The sequence below is a fragment of the Manis pentadactyla genome, chromosome 8 (genome assembly GCF_030020395.1).
Source record: "Manis pentadactyla isolate mManPen7 chromosome 8, mManPen7.hap1, whole genome shotgun sequence".
NCBI classification, from domain to species: Eukaryota; Metazoa; Chordata; class Mammalia; order Pholidota; family Manidae; genus Manis; species Manis pentadactyla.
The window spans coordinates 107,184,866-107,208,273 of record NC_080026.1 but is presented as its reverse complement, the minus strand read 5'-3'; the positions used below and the strand labels follow the sequence as shown (position 1 = coordinate 107,208,273).

The 23,408-nt window shown below is 40.0% G+C and overlaps 2 protein-coding genes across 8 annotated transcripts in view; one reads left to right on the top strand and one right to left on the bottom strand.

Annotated features, from left to right (window-relative positions):
- Window positions 1–23,408, bottom strand: part of ZNF518A (zinc finger protein 518A) — a 125,292-nt gene that overhangs the window by 40,152 nt on the left and 61,732 nt on the right. Inside the window, exons 7-11 of one of the 6 annotated variants that reach the window (XR_008998969.1) lie at window positions 13,222–13,369; window positions 11,364–11,453; window positions 9,813–9,923; window positions 7,500–7,600; window positions 2,554–3,852 (exon numbers count right to left, since the gene is read on the bottom strand). The gene's annotated coding sequence lies outside the window, so the exon portion shown is untranslated. Of the gene's footprint in view, window positions 1–2,553; window positions 3,853–7,499; window positions 7,601–9,812; window positions 9,924–11,328; window positions 11,454–13,221; window positions 13,370–23,408 lie in introns of those variants that run through there. The other 5 variants (XR_008998970.1, XR_008998971.1, XR_008998972.1 and 2 more) reach the window with 5 other exon arrangements.
- Window positions 1–23,408, top strand: part of BLNK (B cell linker) — a 95,617-nt gene that overhangs the window by 66,986 nt on the left and 5,223 nt on the right. For both annotated transcript variants that reach the window (XM_036886534.2, XM_036886535.2), the window contains 9 exons: window positions 768–839; window positions 7,520–7,592; window positions 9,317–9,344; window positions 10,176–10,218; window positions 12,687–12,771; window positions 13,199–13,230; window positions 16,139–16,215; window positions 17,021–17,104; window positions 19,657–19,812. In XM_036886534.2, the coding sequence (XP_036742429.2) occupies window positions 768–839; window positions 7,520–7,592; window positions 9,317–9,344; window positions 10,176–10,218; window positions 12,687–12,771; window positions 13,199–13,230; window positions 16,139–16,215; window positions 17,021–17,104; window positions 19,657–19,812 (650 nt within the window). The remainder of the gene's footprint in view (window positions 1–767; window positions 840–7,519; window positions 7,593–9,316; window positions 9,345–10,175; window positions 10,219–12,686; window positions 12,772–13,198; window positions 13,231–16,138; window positions 16,216–17,020; window positions 17,105–19,656; window positions 19,813–23,408) is intronic.

Sequence of the window (23,408 nt, the reverse complement as noted above, 5' to 3'; positions counted from 1 at the left end):
CATTTTGCTTGTAAACTGTTCATGGAATAACAAAGCAATTACAAATAAATGATCTTAGAAAGCCAATGCCACATACCCTCAGATCAGACTTGGAACACTGCATGTTGACTCTGGATATAGTCACTATGGAGAATATAATTCTGTACAAATGATGCTTCTTCAAGTAACAGTACTTATCTGATGAACTCCTACATAGCAGTCCTTACTGTTTTTACCCTGCCATTATACAGCAACCCTCTCCTGCACTCCCTAAATATTACCAGCATCTTCAAGACCCATTCCTGAGTCACCTATCACTATGAAACAAAAATACTAAATACATACTAAACTGCCATCCCTGCCAAAAACAGCCCCACAAAATCCAAGAGAAATGGTATATATGTTGCACATGGCAGGGGAGATAGTTAATTTGATCCCTCAACTATTAGGTTCAATATGCTTCTGATAAAAAAACAAAACTCTTTCATCTCCTAGACCTCCAGTTTGGCAAATGAAATTAGAAGCCAGTATTCTTTTTAACAAATTATCTTATCACAAAATAATTTGATTTTTAAAAATCATTAATATATTCACTCTAAAGAGATTTCTTCTCAGAAGCCTTCTGTTAATGGCTTATGTGTTCAATATGTGTATCTCCGATTCTTTGCAAATTCCCTGATCTGACCAGTAATTTCCAGGATGCATTTTTTCGTAAGTGTGAATCTCCCTCAGTAGACTGTATCTATAATTATTATGTATATGTAATTTTATATATTTGTATGTTCAAGCTCCCAGGGTGAATAGATCAACCAAGCCAAATACCTCTTCGAAGCCAGCCTCTCCTCCAGGGACAGTTTCAGGTGAAGTATATGCATGATTTGAGGATGTTTTCTGTTTTTGTTTTGGGGGTGGGGTGTGGAATGATTGCATTTGGCATTTGGTTTTTGATCTATTCCAAATAAGATAAACAACTTCAGATCAAACGTTAAGAAATAATCACTTGTATTTCCAAATTTCTTCATAAACTGTTACAGGAAGGCCTGGTAACACTGTCCTCATCCACTGTCTGGTGGCACCTATATTAAAGTGACTCTCACCTCCATGCCCTTCGGCCTCTAGGAGACAAGTCCCAGTTTTCATCCTACTTCACTGGGCACTTTGCTGGATTCTCCTCCACCTCACCTCCCCCTGACTAAAGATATCTGCATCATCCAGCCCTCAGCCCTCCACTCTTCTTTCAGAATATTGTGGTGGTTCGGAGTTTGGGTTTTAAATCAGATGTTCCTGGGTTGGAACCCCAGCTCCTGCCTCCAGCTGCCAACTGAACCGCTTTGGGCCTGTACTTCCCCTCTCCATGCATCAGATTTTCCCACCTGTAAATAGAGATGAGATCCTCTGTTCTGTGACAGGAGAATTCTGAAATCATGAGTGGGAAACTCACTGCAGTGCCTGGCGCACAGTAGGTACTCGGTAGAGTATTATTTTTCACTCCTTTAGGACATTCGTACATTCTTCTGGCTTCACATCTCTTATCTAAGCTGATAACTCTCTGGTGTCCAACCCTGGCCTGATTTCTCTTCTGAATACCTTGACATTCCTACCCCTCAAACTCAGTGCATCTGTCACCTGCCTACACTTTGAGTGTCCCTATTCTTGTTTGCATGTCAGCCTCTAAGTTGCATGTCTTGGAGTGTCTTGTTCTTCCCAAAGCCTGCTGTTCCTTTTTCCTGAATTTGCTTTTCCATTTTAGTTTCACCACCAAGTCCAGGCTTTACTTCTATCACTTCACACCTTCTGTTTTCCACAGTCCACCCTTGCCTCTTAGGCTTGTTCCTCAGTCACCAAGATGAGTGTCTGAATGCTTCCAAATGCTGCCGGTTTCATCCCATTACCCAGTTAGTTTTTGCCATGTCACCCCTACCCAAACCATGAGTACTCAGCCCTTCCTAGTTGTGTTCTATAGGCTCTGGCAACCCTGAGACTGAGGGCCAAGATGCTGAGTAGTGCCCCCATCTCCTCTCTATTACAGCACAGAAAGGTACAGGAGCTCCTCTTCAGCCTTCTCTCCCCCTTTTCCTGCCCCATTATCTCCCCTACCTACCCCCTCGCCACACACATACTCTCTTCAATTGTTCATCCTCTTAACAAATTATTATGTTATTTATCTTCTCCCTCATAATCTACAGGCTCTTCATATCTGGGGAGTAGAGGTCAGAACCACCTTGTCCAGCTCATCTTAATTTCTGGGAATAAATTCCAACATGCTAACCTTAAATGTTATGGAGAGGTTGCTTTGGTCCCAGCTGCAGTGGAAACTCCTGACTCCTGACAACTCAGGAGAAGGGCTGTTATTACTGGAACAGAAAACCTTTCACTGAAACAGATGTGAAGGCCTAAAGCCTTCTTTAGAATAATAGTTTAATAAGCTCTGGTGTTTGCAGCTTAAAATGCTCTTTTTGTCTTACAAGGACCTCTTCTTCCTAAAACACAGATACACCAATCAGCCTGTATTTCATGGATTCTGCCTTTTGGTCTTTGTTTCTGTTCTCACTTTTATGACACTACATTCTGCCCATCCTTCAAGGCCTAGTTTGAGGTCTCCCCCTCCAGAAAGCCTCCTATGGTTTCAGTAGCCCTCTGAGAGCTTTCCTTTGCCATAAGTCTCATTCAACTTAAATTCAGTCCATATCTGTTCTCTAATCAGTTTGGGTGTCAGGGTAATCTTCCTCAGTACATCGCAAGTTCCATGAAGATACAGCTGTGTTTCCAGGGCCTAGACAGGACCTGGCTCACAGTAGATGCTGAAATGGTGAATGGGTACCCCAACTGGTTGGATTTACAGTACCATATGGCACATCAAGAGGACATTAGCCTATTGGATTTATTATTCATTAGTATTCTATTAATCTGATATAGCTCTATTTTAATACTAGAGGCACCAGATGAAGAAACCAAGCCTGAACAAGCAAATATAATTTCCTGTTAATGATTCCTGGATATAGGCAAGAGGAACAGGAGGAGGGAGAAAGCAAGATAATTTGGGAGGGACAAACCTGAACAGTCAGAGTGGTTTTCTACGTGTAAAAACAGTAGAATTTTCAGAGATGATGTTTATAAAAGGAACAGTCAGTCCACTTGCCTGTGTCTTTGAATAACCATCTTTAAAGGCCTCAGATAGTTCCCGGGTGATGAAAGTGCTAAGGTTCCAAGTGATGCTTCTGTCAAAGCACCACACATGGCACTGGCCTCTGGTCACTGCTGCTTTTGGCTCTTTGATGGCTAATAAGGTGCTTGCTGAGGATTACACAGCAAACTGCATATGGTAGCAGGCTCCGCCTCGCCGCATCCCGTAGTGAGAAGCACCGTGGCAGGACTTAGCACGGACTCCAATGCCAGAGGGTTCAGGTCTGGCTCTGATGCTTGTGGGGTGCCAGACTTCAAACAAGCTCAGTAATCTCTCTGTTTTTAGTATCCTTCTCTGCTAAAAGTGGAGGAGAAATTGGCATCTACACCTAGGTGAGAATTAAATGAGTAAATATATATGAATCACGCTAAAAAAAGATAGCTCTTTATTATTTATTGTTTTACTATTTAGAATCCCTTATTTAGCCCACCTGATTCATGACCAGCCTGGTAGAGTACCATGTACACTTCTCAGAGAATGACTGTGTTTCTTCCTTTCCATATAAAGTTTAACTCGGGGTTGCTCAGCCTCGGCACGGTTGGCACTAGGGCTAGATAAATCTTTGCGGTGGGGCTGTTCTGCGCTCTGTAGGACATTTGGCAGCATCCCTGGCCTCTGCCCACTAAATGCCAGTAGCACCCTTGCTCAGTAGCAATAAGCAGAGATGTCTCCAGGCATCACCAAATGTCCTGTAGGGAAAAGGGTGCAAAGTCAGTGACAATGGTACTGGAGAATCTTTGGTCCAGATAAACTGAACGACTGAAGCCCACTGAGATTTATCTGCATGACAGCATTTAGAAGAAAGCAGTACAACCTCTGGCTGATTTGGAGTTTGTGTCAGAAGAGGGTAGACAGGGCATGTATTTCTGAACCTCCTCTAAGTAAATAGCACTTAAGAAGTATTCTATCTTATTATTTCTTAAAATAGAGAAGGAGTTTTGGAATTTACAATTCTCTGCTGTTGAGCAAACTGAATTTTACCTACAGCCCAAATTGTTCTGCAGTTATTAAATTAAATCAATTTTGTAAGAGTTCATGCAGTGCCTGTGAGAGGATGTTCCAGCTAAGTAGGCAAGCCTTACTAATGATAATAGGGTTTCTATAATAGCCAGAAAAGAGCAAATCCCAAGGGCTTACAATGCCAACATTGGGATTGTTGAGGATAAGGAAACCTACCAACATTGGGTGCAAAACTGAAAAGAGGATGGCACATAAAATATATGTGGTAGAAAACAAGCTAACATAAATTGTTTTCCTAGTTGAGAAGCTTTAGTAAGCACCAGCTTATGCAAGGTCTACACTGCTAAATCAAACATTAACAGTTTTTGCTCAATACAATAAAAAAAAGTGAATTTTCCCCTCTGATATGCTTGGACACATCTCCCTCTTTTTTATTGCCAATTTCTCCTTTGGAGTGCTCCAGTAACAATTCAGCATTGCCAGAAAGCAAGGATCCCACAGTGAGGAGGGTACCAGGGGCAGTGAGGACTACCCCAGTCACGTCCCTGGGTCTGACTTCAGAGCAGCAGACAGGGTCACTGGCCTGTGACACAGAGGAGTCCACCTCCAGCCTCCCAGGGGCATCCGCACAAGCACCCCTCCATCTCACTACTCTTCTCCACATCAGGGACAAGAAGCAGGTGAATGTGACATGCCAAACCATGCCAGAGTAACATTATGAAGTGCTGGCTGGAGAGGAAAATGCCTACCGAGGCTTTAAACTCAAATGGTCTTGGTTAGCAACCCCAGCCCTGCCACTTAACCTCTCTGAGCCTCTGTTTGCTCCACTTAATTTTATGTGAGGCTTAAAATACCTGGCACAGTGCCCAGCACCTAGAAATACTGGGGAAGTTGATAATAAGATAATAAAACAAAAATAACAACGATCATAGTTACTGAGATCCTTTATGAGCTATAATTTACATACCTATTTTACATGTATAATTCAATATTTTTTGTAAATCATCATATTTACAGAGTTTGGGAACCATCAGTACAGTTCAGTTTTAGAAAATTTCCATGCCCACCCCAACTCCAGAAGACCCTTTATGCCCATTTGTGGTGAACGCCGTCCCCAGCCCAGCCCCAGTTTGGGTTCTGTTGCTAGACGTTTGCCTTCCCTGGATATTTCATATAGATGGAATCATACAATACGAAGTCTTCCATCTGGCTGCTTTCACTTGGCGTAAGGTTTTTGACCTTCAAATACTTTTAATCCTTTTCCAGCAATATTGATTTATGTTTGGCTAAATTTTGACATTTTCAAAGTTACTCCATAACTCTGAGTTAGCTAAGGTAGGTGGTGGTGTCCACATTTCACAGAGGGAGAAATTGAGGCACAGTCACTTGTGAGAGGGCACCTAGCCAGTTTGGTGGCAGAGGAATAAGTAGAACCCTGTTTTCCTGATGTAAGACCACAGGTTTTCTACCAGCGCTTACATTCCGTCACAGAGGAAAGCAGGCATGGCATGCCCTCCCTCTCCTCAGATCGCAGGGATTACTTGTGAGGAAGGAAGGGAAAAAGAAGACGTTGGCAGAACGTTTGGAGATATGAAGGAAGGGGAAGCTTAGGAGAGCAGCCGACCCACAGGGCACAGCAGCAATGTGCCCAGGCCAAACAAGCCCTTGGCATTTCAGAGCAGGGAAACCCTCTGGGAGGAAATTCGGACTTACAACTTCTGTTTCCTTATTTTTTTCAAACAAGGGTTTTGTTTTGTCTTTTTTCCCTTCCCTGAAATCTTCCATCAAAACCTATGAGTAGCCAAGGGTTTTCTAATAAAGCCACCGTATGTATCAAGAAATTGAAGAGCAGTATCAATTTGGTACACTCACTAATGAAACCCAGTTGGATTCATACTACATATACAGATGACATTTCAGTTTGTTGTCACATGAAATGTTAAACATTCCAAATGTCTCTTTTTCAAAATGTTTTTAAAAATCACATCTAGGTTGGGTAACTGTAAGTAGGAGCGACACTGGAGGGCTGTTCCTTTATGGGACGCTGGGGAAGGTCCCTGCATGGAGTCAGTATCGTGCTCTGGGCTGCTGGGCTCATTTGTGAGTGCCTGCAGAAGTTAGCGCTCTGTAAGAACTGTGTGTGGAAGAAGAGTAGCTGGGCTCTGAGTGACGGCCTCTTTCTACTGAAGTCGCTATTTGTAATGCTTTTTGAGGCCTCTCTTCCTCTGTTGTGTTTGGAACAGGTGGGCCTGTAGATGATGCGGCATGAGGGGCATGCCTTCTGTTATAAATTCTGGGAGGGCAGAGGCCCAGGTCAACTTCTTCACCTTCTCCACAACCCCAGTGTTAGTGCCTCCACATGGTTTTCACATACCAGGGTCTCAGTAATTCTTGGTAATGATTATTATCTCAGTGTTTACACATATGGGCTTTATCTCACAAACTAAAATAACACACTTGGAGAGCAGGTCCAAATCTGTATTTTCAGAGTACCTCTTTTAAGTCCACTAGGAATTGCAGATTTGTAAATGTAGTATGTTCTTCATAAAATAGTTATTCAGTTCAATCTAATTCAATAAACAGCCTTTGTCTCATTGAGCAAAAATGTCCAGGCAGGTGAGCATCAGCCTGAGAGGAGGCAGCCAGGAGACACTGAGGGGAGCTGGCTTGGTTTCTGGCCTCTTGCCCTCCAGGTCTGCTCTCTATCCCAGTGACGAAGTTCTGCCTGTCTCTCACCTTCCTCTCTCATAATAATTGTCTAGTTTCTACCTTCAGGTAGGGGGAGGGGAAACTGAATGTAGTGGATAAGGTCCTCTGGGTCCCTTCTGTAACCTCAGTAGCTTACCATTGCCTCCGTGTGTGCAATTGGCAAAGGTCCCGAGAACTCAGAAATGAATGGATATCCTCTGAATGTGCCCATAGGTGTATATGCTAAATGTGGGAGTGGGTATGAATGAGCAATGTCTGTGGGTATGTATCAGGAGTGGTGGGTTGGTGCCCCTCTCTCTAGGCACCTGTGATGTGCACATTTGTGTAGTGTATGTACATAGATCCAAGTGTGAGCTCTTGACTCCCTCCCATAGAACCCTGTGGGGCTCCCACGGAGCCCGCATATCAGGGGCTCAGACTTTTCCTCTGGGGGGGGCAAAAGAAGGGCATTTAGAAATGTTGATTAGGAGTCACTAATTCACATCCTATTTCTGAGCTTGTAAATTGACGTTTATTTAATGTTTCTTCACGTCTGTCTATAGGTTTTCCCCAATAGCTTCAGTGTAACTACCTATACATGCTTAACTGAAAGTAACAAAAAATATGCAAGCTTGTCAAAAAGGCTTCACTGTGACCATCAGCTCAGGTTCCAGAACTGGAGACTGACCTGTATATACTTTTGCGTAGGTCGAAACAGCGGGGTCTGGGACTCTAAGTCACCTTGTTCACCTGCTGCGCCATCTCCACTGCCCAGATCAGGGTGAGTACCTGTCTTAGAGAATCAGCTCTATGAGATCTGAGTGGATGGCCTCCACGACTGCTGTGAGCAGGGCCTGCCTGGAATCCACAGAGGGGTCCTGCCTGAGGACCTGGGGGCAAGGGGTTACTTTTCTGCTGTTTCCATCCAGGAGAACACAGCTGGCCAAGCTCAGGTACAGGTGGAACTCACATTACAATAGGTGTGTTCCTAAGAGTGTGGCAATGAAACCCTGCTGCCCGTTCTTCTTCTCCACCCCCATGGCATGCCTCAAGTTGGACTACAGGCACCCCTACAGAAATAAAAACTAGTGGTCTTTTTCCCATAAATTTGTAGTTAAATCTTGAGTTCCTTGACTTCTTTTCCACAAGAGAGAAGTTCCAGCACCTGAATAATTTGAGACCCACTAGCAGGTTTCATCTTTACTTTCTACTCCTTGGCTTCTCTTTTAAGTAGGGAACAGTCTGTAAACAAATGTGTGCACTGAGCGGCGTACACTGCAGCGCTCCATCAGAGCGACGCTGCCGGGCTTCCTTTCCAGGGGGAGATACGAGAGTCATTATTTCTCATTGAGTTTAAGGAGCTTTGTAAACTGTCAGGCAAGTATTGTAATGTGTTAATATTACAAACAGTGAGCCCACAATTCATATTGGCTCAATTTAAATATATCCAAAGCTTGCCTGCATGATTATTACCTTAATTCTGCCTCTGCTTCACAGGCAAAAATATTCTTCGTTTCACAGGTTTATTAGCTGAAACTTCTCTCTTGGCTCAGCTTTATCACTTTGGGCAAGTTACTTTGTCTCTCTGAGCCTCAGTTTCCTAATCTCTAAAATGTAATAATAATACCCATCTTAAAGGTCACTGTGAGGTTTCAATAACATGTGAAGAGCTTAACCCAGTGCCAGGCATCTTAGAGACACTTGGGAATTGTTACTATTCTTCCCCTAATCTTCCCGCTTTCAGCAAAAACAGAGCAAGAGAGAGAGAGAAGGAAAGAGAGAGGCACACCGTCAGTATTTAAAATAAACATAGAAGAAAGCATAAAACCTTAGCAATATTACATTCCAATCTCTACTGGAATTAAGACAAACCAGAATGCTAGCTCAGGCAAGCACCTTCAGGAGCACAAATCACAGTGGTTTTCAATGCAATCCAGTGTTGGTCTTTAATTTCTCTGGAATGAAATCCTAGACAGATGTTTAATAGAGAATGGTCGTCCGAAGCAGCGCAGAAGTTGGCACGGGAGGAGCCAGCTACAACCTCAGCTGCTTGGCCACCCACCTAGCTCCACCCTTTGTCCTCAGGCAGTAGCCCCAGGTGCTGCTGGGGGAGGGGAAGGCTCTGCATACACACTGGGAACACTGATTCTGGTCCTCATTTACAGATGAGGAAACTAAAGCTCAGGCTGGCCTCAGAGCTGAGAGAAAGAGGTCTGAGTTCACAGGATAATTAGTAGCAGACTGAAATGAGAGCTCATTCCCAGCTTATCCCAACTCCCTGGTAACTGGCACTCCTGTTTATCCCGTTACCCCTCTGCCATCTGTCAGGAGACCTTATCCAAGGCTAGGAGGATCATGACTAACTCCTGTTCCCACCCCTCTTGGCTCTTCAAGTCCAGTCTTCCTACACACCCTTCTCACCTTCATTATTCTAGTTAAATAACTACTCAGCTCCACTTCATCTTCGTTGTGTTTTAACAAAGCTAATCTCTTTTTATCCACCAGGAAAAAATCAGCTACACCACTGAAGATGGTAAGTTAATTTTGCATTGCAGTGTGCTTCATATTTCCTACAATATTCATTCTTATCCACTTATTTGAAGCTGACGGTGCTTCCAGATAAAGTGAATATAGCAATTTTAGCAACTGAAGTTGCTGAGCAGATAATACAAGAAAAACTTGCAATCCTTAGTTAGCTGAGGAAGATGCTACAATGGGAGGGCTCATCCTCACTTGGCCCCTGAGGCTCCACTGAGTGTGAGCAGCAGAGCAAAGGAGGAAGCCAGGCTCCCTGCTTTCCCTGACATCTGCCTTCCCCATGGGAAGTCCCTGTGCCTGCTTCCCGCCTGCGGCCTGAGAACTAATGGCTGACAACTGGGTATCAGGTACACATACAACTGACTAAATTCACATTCTGGCCATAATGTGGAGAACCAGGACCAGCCCACTATTTGAGGAAGCCCCCCTTAAACAGATACCTTTTCTCTAGCCTGACACTTACAATCACGTAGCAAAGGACACAGTAGGGCCCTGAGACCAAGCTAGGTACCAGATTTCCAGTGTGCAAGTGCTACTGCCCATCAGCTGCTGGCGGTCATGGAATCCACCAAGCCTGTTGACAGAGCAGAGAGGTCCCTACACCAAGATGTCATTGCTTCTTCCAGGACACACTTCCAGCCCATTGTGGCTTAATGCAAAGATTGCACTGGGGACTGTATTTTTAATTGTTGTTCTTGTGATTGAAAGAACAGCTATGCATCAAAGAAATGTTCTCCCTAAATATTTATTTTAATAATACTGCTTTGACTTTTATTTCTACATTCCACTGTATTGAATATCCTTGCCATTTACTTTTTTTTAATAGACTTCAGTTACCTCTCAACAGAATGCCTCAAGTGTTTGTGAAGGTAAATGTATATTATTTTGAATGTCCTCTAAAAGTTTCTTTAATTAAGTATTTACATATAAATGTGTTCCTAAATTTCATTCATTATTTATAGGCAATTGTAAGTAAGAAACTCAATTTTCTATACAAAATGACCTTCAATTTGCAATAAGCTGACAGGACCCAAACTTTCCCCACAGCATCTGTGGGGTGGGCTACAGTCTGCATGCTGAAAACCCACATGTTTGCAGACAGGTATGACCTGCCAGAGACAGAGCCATGGCCATACACAAATGTGAAGACTTACTTAGAGACACCATGGATCTTAGAACTAATAGCTTAAAGTAATGAAATTTTAAAATATCTGTTTATTTGAACTAGTTGTTCTGCTAAGTTTTCAAAATAATGTTTTCTGAATCCAAATGTCTGTCTTCTTAGTATATCTTCAAATGCTTCCCGTTCTTTGTTTTATCAAAAGCTAAAAACCTTACATATAGTTTTTATTAGCGCTTTTCCATTTTAAAAATTTGTATTTGAAAAATACCAGGAGGAAAAAAGAAAGAAGCAAGAATCATCCATAATCCCAACATTCAATACACTATATAGAAGTTGAGGTACTATACCAATCTACTTCCACACCGGGAGGCACCGAGCGTTAACATTCAGTGAGCACTGTTCTCACCGGTTCCTGGGTCAGTATGGGCACATCTACATAGTGTTCTGGTTTCTCTGACACAGGACTCTGGACACTCTGTCTGCTGTAATCTCTCCATTGGTTTTGTTTACCTGTTTCCCACATCTTCATCCCCAGGACTGTATCTGAGGCATCACTCCCTTGTTGCTCTCTTGCTTTCTTCAGCTTTTCCTTTGCTATCCTCCCGTTCCTTACCTCTTCCATGCCTGTTGAGCAGAGGCCTACAGTGGTAGTGGAGCCCTAGGGTGAGCCTCTGCAGGAAGCAAGTACAAACCTGTGCAAATTTCACGGCTTTGGGAGCCTCTGAAAACCAGCAGAGAAGGGGCTCAAGGCATGCCGTATGTGGCTTGGGTGTCCTCCTTCCCAAAGGACTTTCAGTGCAGGAGCTTAGAATACCACCTCTTTTGTAACTTATTTCAAGAGCAGAGGCAATGGCCATCCAAACACAAAGTAGGTGAGCAGCCTCTTCTCACCTAGGAAGGAAGCCTCCAGCATAGCAGTGGCAAAGCAGGTGTGGTCAAAGCTCATCAGGCCATGGAGACCTAATAGGTTCTTTTCTCCCTCTGAAATTACCAAGTTGTAAAGTCATGAACAAAATATCTCAGGTGTCAGATCAAAGTAACTTGCCACAAACTTGAAACATGATGTTCAGAAGTTCAAGACTTCTGAATTTTGCTGTACCACAAGGAACTCTGAAGTCTGTATTAATCTCTCTTTTTTTGTAATACATAAGTTACTTTATGATGGGTTTACATTGTAAAATAAAATTGTCTTCCAGAAAATTTAAATATAAAATAACTTGATAATACAACTGAATTTGAAGACCAGAATTTAAAGTTGAAAATTGTGCCTTTTACCTAAGTCTACTAAGCCTCTAAGATCTTGAAATCTTTGAGTTTTCTCCTGCATGAACTATTAGGACAAAGTTTCCTCATTAAAATATAATTTGTTCAAGGAAGGTCACAACATATAGCTTGAATATTTGAATCTTTCTTACTGCTTTTAACCCTTTTGGCTTCCTGTAATGGAAGATCAATAGTTCTCAACCTTTCTTTCATGCAGGAGACACCCCTGTAGATATACCCAGAATTTTAATATACCCTAGGCCAAATCTGAGAAAGAATAAAACATTAAAATATTTTATAACACATTTCACAATGGTTCAGCAGTGAAATTCAATATGAAATTCAATATAAATTTCTAACATTTCAGGTTACATACATTTCCCTATGTACTCATTATAACTCCAACCCTTCCTCTCCCACACAGAAAACACAATGAAATGCAAGTGAGATCAACAATATTACAGGAATAACCTTGAATTCTCTAAATTAATTTTCAAAAAGAGTAGATTATTTGCAAACTCTATTATGTTACATCTTATAAGTAATAAATTACTTACACCAGATCTTATGACTACTGAAGACACATCAAGATGTAACATGTGTGGAGGACACATAGTAGGAGTGGCTAAAATGCACTCATCTTCTGATATGCACCTGTACTAACACACTTAAAGGTCCCGGCTGCACAGTTTCAGTCCCCATGTCTACTGCCAAGAGGTGAATGCAGAGGCAGTAGGGTGTGCCTGTAACACTGCTAGGTAGGAGGCCTGGTCCTAATAGCACAAACACATCACCAGACTGACAGGTGCACAATAGTTGACATCCTGATGAAGGACATGTTCACGGGAAGACATCTGACCAAATCCAGCTCTTCTTGGTTGATGTTGCTAGGTTTGGGCATGCAGACAGATATTTCAATATAATCCTAACATGAGAATTTTCTGAATGCAGAAAAACCTATACCTGCTGAACGCCACCGAGCATTGAGTCACAGACAAGAAAATATGCAGTCACCAGTGTTTCCTTCTTCCCAGAAGTAAGAATCCTTTCCTTTAAAAATAAGCTTCCTTACTGTCTACATTGTTACACTCTACAGTGATACCAGCTTGTAGTGCTTGGTAAGGATCTGTTTCACTGCTTTGCAATTAAATTTAAAAAGATGGTAAGTAGGTAACAACTTTAAAAGAATTGCTTAAAATCAGAGACCTAATATTTGGGTTAACTATTGGATATAACTAAAATCTAACACTTTGGTCAGGGTTCCTCCTTTTTAAAAACTAAAGGGAACAGTTTTATTTATCTTGAAGGTTTTGGTGCCTCTCTGACCTTTAGATGTGTTCCGTTTGCCATTCGTGTTGACTCCTTTGTGATGCACCTGTTCAGAGCATTTTCAGTGCAACAGAAAGGCAAACTTACTCATCGTGTGCTTTGCCATTTAATTAATCTGAAATTCTTCCTTTCAGACAAATCCATCAAAAACCCATACCTCTGCCACGTAAGTACACAAAGTCATGCACAGCAGTATCAGGTAGTGGTAAAGGCTGGATCTTCAAGTCTGGGCCGTCCGGGTTCCACTGCAACGCTGCCACTTTCAGCTGCAGGAGCTTAGCATCCTCTCCAGCATGTTTCCCCTACTGTAAAATGGGGCCAAGAGTTAAAACAAATAGTAAATAGATTGGAGATCATTTTTACTTTTTTTTAGTATTGGTTGAATATTTTACTGGTCATGTTTGTCAGCTTTTATTTATTTGTCTCTTTGTTTTTATAAAACAATAAAACTGTTTTCAAAATAGGAAGATAAAGTATAACAACATATGGGAAGTGTCTAGTGTAGTGCTTGGCACATAGAAGGTCTTCACTAATGATAGATATTTAAATTAAATCTAAAATACATTTTAGGGATTACAAAATAGATCTACAAAAGATCCCTGAAAAGATTTGGCAAATATTTGTATCATTTTCTCAAGGCAAAACAAGACATTACTCTAAAGATATGTGAAGTCAGGCTTGCAGATAGTAACTCAAATCCTGTAGGAAAAAAATGAAAACACAAAACAACCTTACCTTACCTGGCTAATTTGTGAAATATTCCAAAATAATCAAGATTTGATAAGTTTAAATAAAGAAAATAATTCTTTTTTTTTAGTCATGTGCCTTTATACTAAATATAAACCAGTTTATTAGGTTTTAGTTATAATTTTTATTCATCTTAAATCAATGAAACAAATATAATTTTTCTTCAGATTCTGAACAAAGTGAAAATGGTTTAGCTATAGAAATTCTTTCACTATGGAAAACTTTAGCAAACCTTTTCATTGTTTTTCAACCCAAGTCATTCTTTCAATTGACAAATACTTCTTGAACATCTGCTACGTACCAGGAACTGTTCTGATGCAGGGGATACAGCAGTGAATAAAAGAGAGGCCCTGTCCTTAAGGAGCTTCTATTCTACTGGAGGAGACAGACAAGAAAAATAAGCAACCAGATAAATCATATAGTATGAGGTGAATGCTGAAGTGCTATGAAAAAAAAAAAAAGCCAAACTAAGGTGGCAGGAATGGGGTTGCAAAAAGCAATGGAGGCACTGAGGGTTGCTGTTTCAGATGGGGTGGACAGGGAAGGCCTCACCTGTAAAACGGGGTCTAATAATTCCTCCCACAAAGGGCTGAGGTGAGTACAAGATAAGCTAAGATGTGCAAAACAGAATGGAACTGGCACATATTGAGGGATCAGAAAATGTCAGCCTCGAATTCACCAAATGCCCAGACTGCAGAAGCCACCAGCCACATTGCACTGTGTGCCTTGGGAAAGCCTAACTACCCAGCTTCTCTTGCTGTACTGTCCCCACCTATTCGAACATGCACTTCCTTCACATCCAGCCGTGCTGACCGGCCAAGCCCTCTTTGCTCCCTCCTGTTAGTACAGTGTTGCCTGTAGACATCCAAGGCACTTTCATCTGAAGCACTTAGCTCATCTAAGCCTGTTTCTCCTGTAGACTTCTCTTCCTAACAAAGGGCAACTCTGGTTACTCTGGTCAAAGACTTTAGAGTCACCCATAACTCCTTGCTTGCTTTCTTCACACACCTTCCAGGCATTGCTTCAGAAGATATCTGGAATCCAACCTCATTACTTCCACTGACACCATCTCTTCCAAGCCAACATTACCTCCCACTTGGGCTTGCAAGAACACTGATCTGGCTTCCACTCTCTGCCCTTGGCTCTTCTATTTCCAGCCCTGCAGCCAGAGTGACTTTGTTAAAAGACAGGCAAAGCTTGTTACTACTCTGTTTCAAACCCTCCAAAGCTTCCCATACCAGGCTTGTTAAAGCTCAAGTCATGTTAAGGGGTCCACCAGGACCTACAAATCTGGTCCCTTCATTACCTACAACTTTACACCTTATTCTTCTCCCCTTTCCTCATTGCACTCCAGGCACAGTGGCCCTCTCTCTGTTCCTCAAATATGCCAGGCCCTTGCATTCATTGTTCCCTCCACCTGTGGATTTTACCCAAGTGTCACTTCAGTGAGGCCTTCCCTGACCAGCCTATTTAAACGTCCTTTTTGTCCAGGACTATCCCCAGCCCATTCCCTGCTTATTTATCTCCCTAGCACTTATGACTCTGTAATTCTATATATGTAAATATATGTGTATCTTTATTGCCTGTCTCACTCCATTAAAATTTAAACTCCAGGACGGTAGGGCATTTTGCTGTTTTGTTGACTGCTATATATCCCCAATGCTTTGATCCATGTAGGCACAAAAGAATGAATGAGTGAATGAATGAATGCAGCTGAGTATTTTCTCTCATGTTTCACCACATTTAGGTAGCAATTCTCAAACATTTTGGTCTCAGGAACATTTAATACTTAAAATCAATGCAGACCCAAAGAACTTAGGTTTGCATGTCTCTTTTTATTGATATTTAATATATTAAAAAAACACAACATATTTACTAATCCATTTAAAAAATATTATCTCATCACATGTTTACATATTTTTATGAAAAATAACTATATTTTCCAAACAAAAATAATTTATTGGGAAGAGTGGCATTGTTTTACATTTTTTAAACCCTCTTTAATGCCTGGAGTGACAGAGACAACTGGATTCCTTTATCTGCTTCTACATTCAGTCTGTTGCAGTATGTTTTTTTGGTTGGAGCATATGAAGAAAACTGGGCTTCACAAAGATGAATTTGGAAAAGACCTCGTAAGCCTCTGAAAGGATCTTGGGATTTCCAGAGTCCTCAGACCATGTTTTGAGAATTGCTCCTGAGGATTTTTGGTGTGGGTGTGACTTTCCAGTGTGTGCATCCCCTGTACCACCTACTGCAGTGTTGAGGTATAGGTATAGTAACTGCTCAAGATGTCATGAAGATCCACTGATAAGTCAAATCTTTTTCAGGATTTTCAGAAGGGGGGAGCCCAACTGTGGATGGCCTATTACCCAGATTTTCATCTAATTCCAGTTTGTCAGAACAGGTAATGAACTCTTATTGTTACCTGTAAACTGCAGGGAAGGGATGTCTTCTTGTAAGAGAGAGTTTGGAATGAAGCTTGAGAACAGACTATATTTTCAGTTGGCTTGAGTTGTCCTTTGTTGATGGGTATAGAATACTTCTTTTTTTCAATTGACTAAGACCAAGCTGCATTTATTCTAATTTATGTTCTAGAGGCCCTAAATAACTATTTGTGTTTTTTCAAAACTAGCAAAGAAGTGCGTTGTTTCTATTGTTCTTCCTCTCACATAGATTCTATTTAAACTATGTGGCTTTTCTCAGAATAGATCTGTGGAGGCATATGATATTAAAATACAGAAAGCACAGTTTTAAAAAAGAGAGAAGACTTGAGCAATCTCTCTCAAATGAAAAATAGAGGTGATAGCATGTATCCTCCTTGCCTTCAAAGTAGTTACAAGAATCAAATAAGATAATATTTGTAAAAAACACTTTGGAAATTCTAAAGTGCTCCACAATGTAACAACAATAAGATAAGAATGGAAATGCAGATTATAACTTATTTAGGAGAAAGGAATAAATGATTCAGGAATCCAGCAAGATTTAGTTCTTATGTTCAAATACTAAGGTTGGTATCTAAGGCCAAATAGGAAAAAAACTCAATTATATAATCCTGTGATTGACCAACAGAAGCATAAAACTTATTTTCAAATTATTGGTCCAAATGTAGTTAGGACTGTCTTGGTAATGAAAAATGGGACTTTGGTTTCAATGCAAAAAAGTCTTTGAAGGACCATCTCATGCTTATAACAATGCCCTTTATTTCACAGGAAGCTGACATTCACTGTAAGCCATGGTACGCTGGTGCCTGTGATCGAAAGTCAGCTGAAGAGGCATTATATAGATCAAATAAGGTTTGACCCTTTTAAAATCTCACAGTCTGCTCCAAACCTACAATAGACAGTTGTTATCCTGAGAATGAACTAATTAAGTTATTGCATCAATTATGGATATAGGGATCTTTTTTCTTTACTTCCTCAAGAGGAACCGCCACCCCCTCCTCTGTTTCAAGCATCTCCCATTGTGTTCCTCCACCGCGTTTGTACTCGTCCTTTCATCTCGATAAGCATCCATAGGCCCCACTTCTCTCCAAACTGAGAGAGAAGAAGACCCCAGGAGGAGATCTTTGTCAGGCTTGGCCGCTAATGAGATCCATCCAGGAGAGAGAGGTAATAGGCTATTTTGGATCAAAGCACGGGATAAAAGATAGAGGTCAAGATGGTAAAAATCACCTGGAAATAAATTTTTGGAGCCCAAGCATAATCATGTAGGTACAGTAGGGACAGTCTGGGAAATCCAAGATGAAAATGGTACTTTTACCCTTCTTTCTCTTTTCTCCTCCCATTTTTTTTCACTTGCATCTGCTTTGTCAGAATATATAACATTTTCATACTGATTTTTTGCCACCCTTGTTTTAGTCCTGGCTTTACAATTAAATATATTAAATGTTTTCCATCAGTCCCTTTCTGGTTTCCCCACTTATCTCTTTTTGTTTAATGAAGCTCACCTTACAGTAGATTCTCAGGAAGAACTGTGTTTACATTATTCCCTGAGTTCTTGCACATTCAAAAGTGTTTTTCATAGGCTGATACCTAAAGGAAATCTCGGCTGGATATAAAAATCCTCGGTTTGAATTTTTTTAAATGTTGCTCCACTGGCTTGCCTTATTCTGTAGGATACTTTGAGAGGTCTGATGCTAATGTGTAATTAGCAATCCTTTTATGTGTAATTTGATTTTTAGTCTGAAGGCTCTGCAGACTTTTGTCTTTAAAATCTAATTGTTTTACAGAATATGTCTCTGAGTTGATTTCTAGGTCAATGTTTTCAGGTACATGGAAGCCCTTTCAACATATAGATTTAAGTTGTCTCTTATTTCCAATACATTTTTAAAAATTATAGTCTCAACGGGTAAGATTCCTCAAGGGAGGAACAACCTAAGACAGGCACAGTCGCAGGGGGGCCATCAGGTGAGAAATTGGGGATCAACAGAGGTGAGGCTTAGAATCTCACCACCCCCACCCCACCCCCGTTTTGAGAGAAATCTTCTGCATCCGTGGATGTTTTGTTGCCCTTGTCTAGCCTGGATTAATATGTAGTCTATAGGCACAGACCTGATCATCTACATTTGCCCTCTTACAGCACTAAATTATGTTTTCTACCCTTATCTTGCATCTACCTACCACTTCAGCATTTTATTAAAATAATAATAATAATAATAAGGGAGAAATGTGGGATCCACATATAAATCAAGTATAAAAATCAAATGAATAATCATATCTGACTTGATTGTTCACGATGCATGATCAAAACCGAAAGTTTCTGTGATATGACTGCCCTTGTACTGTTCACCATGTAAGGACTTATTCACTATGTAAGAACTTGTTCACCATGTAAGAACTTGTTCGTTATGCTTCAGAAGATTGGAGACTGTTGAGAATTAGACTTGGGGTTGATTAATGATTGTGCATTGAGTCCCCTATACAGAATTTTATTGTTGTTAACAACCATTTGATCAATAAATATGAGAGATGCCCTCTCAAAAAAAAAATGACAAGAGAAAAAAAATTATAGTCTCAAAAAGTAGTAGTGTTACATTGTTCTGTTTTCTCCTCTAAGGACTCAAATTACATTACAGGCATTTTGGACCTTTTTTGTTTTTCTTTCATTCCAACCGTTCTGAACCTATTGTACTTCTTTTTTAAATTCTCTCTCTCCTTCTTTTTATTCCTGTGTTCGTTGTTTCCATGCCTTCCTTCAGCCATTTATTAAATCTTCATTTGAGGCTATTGTCCCTTGAGCATCTTACAATTTCTTCTTCATTTCTAAGATAGGTTTATCTTTCTCTTCAGTTTCTTTCCTGAGTTTGATCAACTCCTGTTGCATTTCTTTTTCCTGCTTTTTGTCCATTTTTGTTCATAAATTTTGAATTTATGCTTCTAGAATACTTAATTAAATTCATTATGTTTGTCACAACTTTTTTCTGCTTCAATGTAACTTTTTCGGGAGAGAATTTTCACCAGCTGAAGTGATTTGATTCCCAATTTCTGCTTTATTCTTATAGTGCTTTGGAATTTGACTTTTTTTTTATTCATAAGCAACTTGTGCACATTGTTCCTAGTTCAAGAATGCCCTCTAGGTTTGATCTTAACGTATTCCTTCACACATTTCTAAATCCTATAAACATACTATCTTATTTAAAGCATCAGAAGAACTAGCGTTGACCTCATTCAAGATTTTCTATAAGAGTATATTTTAGTGAAGATTTTTCTTGGCAAGTAATAAATTCTAATCAGTAATAAAGATCATATAGTTAAATTATTTTCCTTTAATATATTTTTCATAAGCTAATTTCTATCTGTGGAAATATAAGTATTACTAACAATAATTATGCTTTTCTTTTAAACAGGATGGATCATTTCTTATTCGGAAAAGCTCTGGCCATGATTCCAAACAGCCATATACACTAGTTGTATTTTTTAATAAGCGAGTATATAATATCCCTGTGCGATTTATTGAAGCAACAAAACAGTATGCTTTGGGCAGAAAGAAAAATGGTGAAGAGGTCAGTGCTATCTTTTAATCCAACTCTTTAACTATCTATTGAGTACAACGGCATCATACTGTATTGGGTGCTAGAGATGAGGAGAAAGGATACGTGTGTACTTGGTTCAAGGCTTGTCTAAGTGTCATAAATAGAGTACAAGATAAAATACTATGTTCAGGCAGCATATCTTATGAAAAAACAGAAAGGAGTGTTGTTCAATGAATACAGAGTTTGATATGATGGCATGAAGTACAAGCTACATCTTAGTCCCTTTATCCTGTTACTTAATGGGGTCACTCTGATTCAGTATTTTAGTTCAGAGAGACATAGAAATTAAGATTGAAATGTCAAGTAGAATTAATGTTGTAAAAATCAAAGTCAGTGTCCAGAGCTCCTAAGTTAAGAATTAAGATCTCTGCTGGTGGGAATGTAAACTAGTTCAACCACTGTGGAAAGCAGTATGGAGGTTCCTCAAAAAACTAAAAATAGAAATTACCATTTGACCCAGGAATTCCACTCCAGCAATTTACCCTAAGAATGCAGGATCCCAGTTTCAAAAAGACACATGCACCCCTGTGTTTATCGCAGCACTATTTACAATAGCCAAGAAATGGAAGCAGCCTAAGTGCCCATCACTAGATGAATGGATAAAGAAGATGTGGTACATATACACAATGGAATATTATTCAGCCATAAGAAGAAAACAAATCCTACAATTTGCAACAACATGGATGGAGCTAGAGGGTATTATGCTCAGTGAAATAAGCCAGGTAGAGAAAGACAAGTACCAAATGACTTCACTCATCTGTGGAGCATTAAGAACAAAGCGAAAACTGAAGGAACAAAACAGCAGCAGACTCACAGAACCCAAGAATGGACTAACAGTTACCAAAGGGAAAGGGACTGGGGAGGGTGGGAGGGAAGGGAGGGATAAGGGGAATAAGGGGCATTATGAATAGCACACATAACATGGGGGTAGTCACGGGGAAGGCAGTATAGCACAGAGAAGACAAGTAGTGACTCTATAGCATCTTACTATGCTGATGGACAGTGACTGTAATGGGGTATGTGGTGGGGACTTGATAATGGGAGGAATCTAGTAACCACAATGTTGCTCATGTGATTGTATATTAATGATACCAAAATAAAATTTAAAAAAAGAATTAAGATCCCAATTCAAGAACCAAGGTAGATGAGCAGGGAAGGATCAATAGAGATGCCAAAGCTTGAGTTGAAACATTAGACTATAGCCCTTGAACCAGAATGAGCTTTTGGGCTGCAGCAAGAAAAAACATTACAGTGGGTCTTGAATACTAACCAAACATGAAGCTCAACTCCTCTTTAAACTAGACCAAACTCAGTGCTTACAATATCTCTGTTTAGCCAGGTTGTTCCCATAAGTGAGCCCTGGAATACGGACTGGAGTAATCCACGAATGGTCAGAATGGTAGTGATACTTGTTCTGGTCTTGAATGATGAGTTAAATTTGAATTGGTAGATTGAAAGTTGGAGGGGATGAGAAGGGAAAAAAGTGGAAAGAACAAACTAAGCAGAGAAAATAGCATTTAAAACATTCAATTGAAGAAATATTTATTTTCAATACTCCTTCAGAAAGAACTATATCCACTGCAAACTCAGCACTAGTTAGAACGTGTTTGAATTGTTAGAAAGTGTCATAATTGCTTAAGTACCTGTCTTCTCCAATAGATGAGGCCAGGGACGAGACATGTGTTGTTCATATTTCCAGAACCATAGCATGTGGTTGGCTTCAGTGATTGCTTGATAAGTACTTACTGAATGAATGAACTGATTTATTGATTGAGTGATTATAGGCAGGAGAATAGCATTTGTAAAACAAATTCGTAAGGTCTTGTATCAACAGTGAGCTCTTTATTTTGCTTTTTTTTTTAATTGTGTAAAAAAAACTATGCCATAAAATGTATCATATTAGCCATTTTAAGTGTACAGTTTAGTAGTGTTAAGTTTACAATGTTGTGAAACAGATCTCCAGAACATTTTTATCTTGCACATCTGAAATTCTATACTCCTTGAACAACTCCCCTTTTCTCATTCCTCCCCTGCCAGTCCCCGGCAAGCAAAATTCTACTTACTTTTTCTATGAATTTGAGTATTTCAGATAGTTCATATAAGTGGTATCATGAAATGTCTATTCTTTTGTGACTAGTTTATATCACATAATATCCTGAAGGTTCATTAATGTTGTAGCATGTGGCAGGATTTCTTTCCTTTCTGAGGATGCACAGTATCCCATTGTATTACATAACACATTCTGTTTATCCATTCATCTATTAATGGACATTTGGGTTATTTCTACCTCTTGGCTGTTGTAAATAGTGCTACTGTGAACACAGGTGTACAAATATCTCTTTAAGACCCTGCTTTCAATTTTTCTGGACATATATCCAGAAGTAGTATTGCTGGATCATATTGTAATTTCATTTTTAATTTTTTCAAGAACTGCTGTATCATTTTCCACAGTGATTGCCTCATTTTATGATCCTACCAACAGTGCATAAGGGTTCCAACTTTTCCACATCCTGACCAACAGTTGTTATTTTCTGAGTTTTAAAAATACTAGCTATCCTAACGGTTGCAAGGTAATATCTCACTGTGGTTTTGATTTGCATTTCTCTGATGATTAGTGATATTGAGCATCTTGTTATATGCGTGTTGACCATTTGTATATCACCTTTGGAGAAACTTCTTTTCAAGTTCTTTGCCCATTTTTAAATTGGATTATTTGACCTTTGGTTGTTGAGTCATAGGAGTTCTTTATATATTCTGGACATTAACCGATTAACAGATATACGATCACAGATATTTTCCCCCATTCCACAGGTTGACTTTTCACTCTGTAGCTTGTGACCTTTGATGAACACAACTTTTTAAGTTTGATGTAGTCCCAATTTGTCTATTTTTGTTTTTGTTGCCTGTGCTTTTGGTGTCATATCCAAGAAATAATTGCCACATAAAATCTCATGAAGATTTTCCCCTATATTTTTCTTCTAGGAAGCTTGTAGTTTTGGGTTTTATTTTGTTTTAAATAGAGACTCAGATAATTAGAAAATGCAAAACTCTTGAATCTCAAAACACAAAACAGTGATCAAGACCAAACTTGGGTTTTAAAACATAGACTGCATTATCATGTAACACCAGTTAAACTTTAACAGAACTGTCTGCTTTTCCCTACTTATAAAAACTTTTATTCTCACTGAAACCTTTCTGTGACAAATATTTTTAAATAAGTGTCCCTCAACAGTAATCAGTGGTAGGAGACAATGGTGATTCTAGTAAGACAGAGTGACTTTAGATAGATGGCTTGTTCTAAAGCCTCCCCAGGGGTCCAGTACTTCTATAAGAGGCTTAAGGGTGGGTGAGGGAGCTGCCCTGTTTAGAGATCCTGAAATTCTTTCATATAAATTTTGAGTTCTCAGAGGGGATCTGAATTCCCTTGTTCTGCTAAGAATCTCTGGTAAGCAGGGATTCCTCTTGGCCTAAAAAATATTCATCCTTATCTCAAGCAAATAGACAGGAGGTCTACCCCACTCTCCATATATCCAGCCCATGGATGCCAAAATAAATAGGATATTATA